The 1,852-nt window shown below is 38.3% G+C and overlaps 1 protein-coding gene across 1 annotated transcript; it reads right to left on the reverse strand.

The window, feature by feature from the left end:
• Positions 1-894: 894 nt before the first annotated feature.
• On the reverse strand, positions 895-1,610 carry LOC118757224 (rab3 GTPase-activating protein catalytic subunit-like). The gene is made up of 2 exons (XM_036491954.1): positions 1,187-1,610; positions 895-1,142 (listed from the first exon to the last, which is right to left on the reverse strand). The coding sequence occupies exons 1-2, from the start codon at positions 1,386-1,388 to the stop codon at positions 943-945; spliced, it is 402 nt and encodes a 133-aa protein (XP_036347847.1). The 5' UTR covers positions 1,389-1,610; the 3' UTR covers positions 895-942.
• Between the last annotated feature and the right edge of the window lie 242 nt (positions 1,611-1,852).

Below are 1,852 nucleotides of genomic sequence, written 5' to 3' on the forward strand. Positions count from 1 at the left end.
TTAGAGAATGAACTGTAGTTTAAATGAAAATTCTTAAAAACTAATAATTAATAATTAAACATGTTTAAGTGCCAAACAATATCAATTTGAGGTGGGGGTGCTATAGATATGTCCTATACTGTATATTATTTTAATGAGTTACGTAAAAATAGTGCCGAAATCCATCAATTGTGCTTAAGGTGCCGGCTGCTTTCGAAGGGGTCAAAAATGGCAAGACGCGAACTCATTTTCTATCGCTGATAGACTCTTTTTTTCTTCATTTACGATACCTTCGCAAAACCGCCCATAGACCAGTTGCAAAACCGCCCAAGTTCGAGGCCACGTAATGAGCGGCAAAGCGGCAAGCGGCTGAGCGGCTGAACGGCGCCATACAAAAATCTCGCTCAGCCGCTCAGAGCATGGCCACTTCAATAGAATGTTTTAATTAAGCCGCTTCTTTAGCTTTGCCGCTCATTGCGTGGCCTCGGCCTAAATCACCGTTATGTGACTAAAACCACAGATTTGTAAAATAATAGCAAGAGAAAATAACGCCAAGGCAATGCCTTAAAAAAAAACGTTTTTCCCCTCTTTTGTTAAACTTTTTAATTTAAGGTAGGTGTTTTGCAGGCATCGGTTATATGTAGTTTAAACCTACTCACCCTTGTATAGATAATCTGGTATCCCATATAAATCGAAGTTCCCTGGTGAATGCTGCCCATAGCTGGGCAAGTCCGCTTTTACCTCCATAATGTGCGTTGCAGGTAGCTAGTAGGCAACTAAGGCGCCAATACAAAGAATCCATCATTGCTGATTTTATTCGATGCATGTCATACTACAAATATACACATGATGCATATGTACATAAGTATTTTATTACTGAAAAAAATATATTTTTTAAATTAATTATTTGTACTTCTTTCATCTCCTTTGGATCATTCGAAAAGCTATATTTAGCAACATCATTCATCTTAATTCATTTTCATTAAGCGGGCCAGCTATATTATTAGAACCCTTTAGAAAATTTGAATCTTCAGGCAGATGGCTTAAACGAAAACGTCGAAGATGTGGATCTGTTATGTGTGGCAGTGACTTTTCTGAACCGCTTGGATATTCCGTTAAACTCTGTCCTATGTAGGTTTCTAAGGTACCTTTATCAGAATGTACTTTTAAATACTGCCGTAAGCAGTTTGACAAATAAGATGTATAATACAGTTGTGCGACTTCGACGGAACAAAGTCAGAATGCAGCGGTGAATCTATAGCACCGCTTTCAGGAACCTCCAACCAATCGTAACCAAGGTATACTTGAGTACACGCATCGGGGAAATATCCGCATGGAAGTGCAATAAATTTCTTGATATTTAAAAATTCATTATTTTCACAGGAAGATTCATATAATGGTAAGCTCATTGAAATTCGTTTACGTACTGGTTTTAGAGCGTAAGTGTTTCGCACGGATACAGTGATCGGATACACACAATTCGCTGGAAGTTTCTCTTTGAATAACGACAGCAAACCAGATAGGTATCGACATTCAATCGGTGACTGTTTAAGACACTACATCAAAATTAGTACGTTGCGTTAAGTGCATTCCTATTCCGAGACACATACTTAATTTTGTATCGTGGATTTGCACAAAGATAGGGATCATTGGACAATATTCTGCCGACACGATCGCTGCGGCACTTAAGAAAAAGCTGAATGGATTTGATAACAATTGCTTGTGTGATTGATGTAGATGGATCAACACAAAACTATGCAACCCATACAGGAAAGAGATCGCATGCGCACTTTTGGAATTTTTGGATATTAGCGATGGTCCGAATTTGCTTTCAGCTGCCATTAGGTCATTATATATTGAACTATTTGTTCCG

The sequence above is a fragment of the Rhagoletis pomonella genome, unplaced genomic scaffold (assembly GCF_013731165.1).
Source record: "Rhagoletis pomonella isolate Grant_MI unplaced genomic scaffold, Rhpom_1.0 Rhpom_scaffold_15488, whole genome shotgun sequence".
NCBI classification, from domain to species: domain Eukaryota; kingdom Metazoa; phylum Arthropoda; class Insecta; order Diptera; family Tephritidae; genus Rhagoletis; species Rhagoletis pomonella.

Bases quoted from the DNA above. Each gene is read 5' to 3' on its own strand.
- LOC118757224 (XM_036491954.1), bottom strand. From the start codon at position 1,388: ATGAGCTTACCATTATATGAATCTTCCTGTGAAAATAATGAATTTTTA. The intron at 1,143-1,186 runs TTATACATCTTA...AGTATTTAAAAG, and splicing joins GTCGAAGTCGCACAACTGTA to TACATTCTGATAAAGGTACC.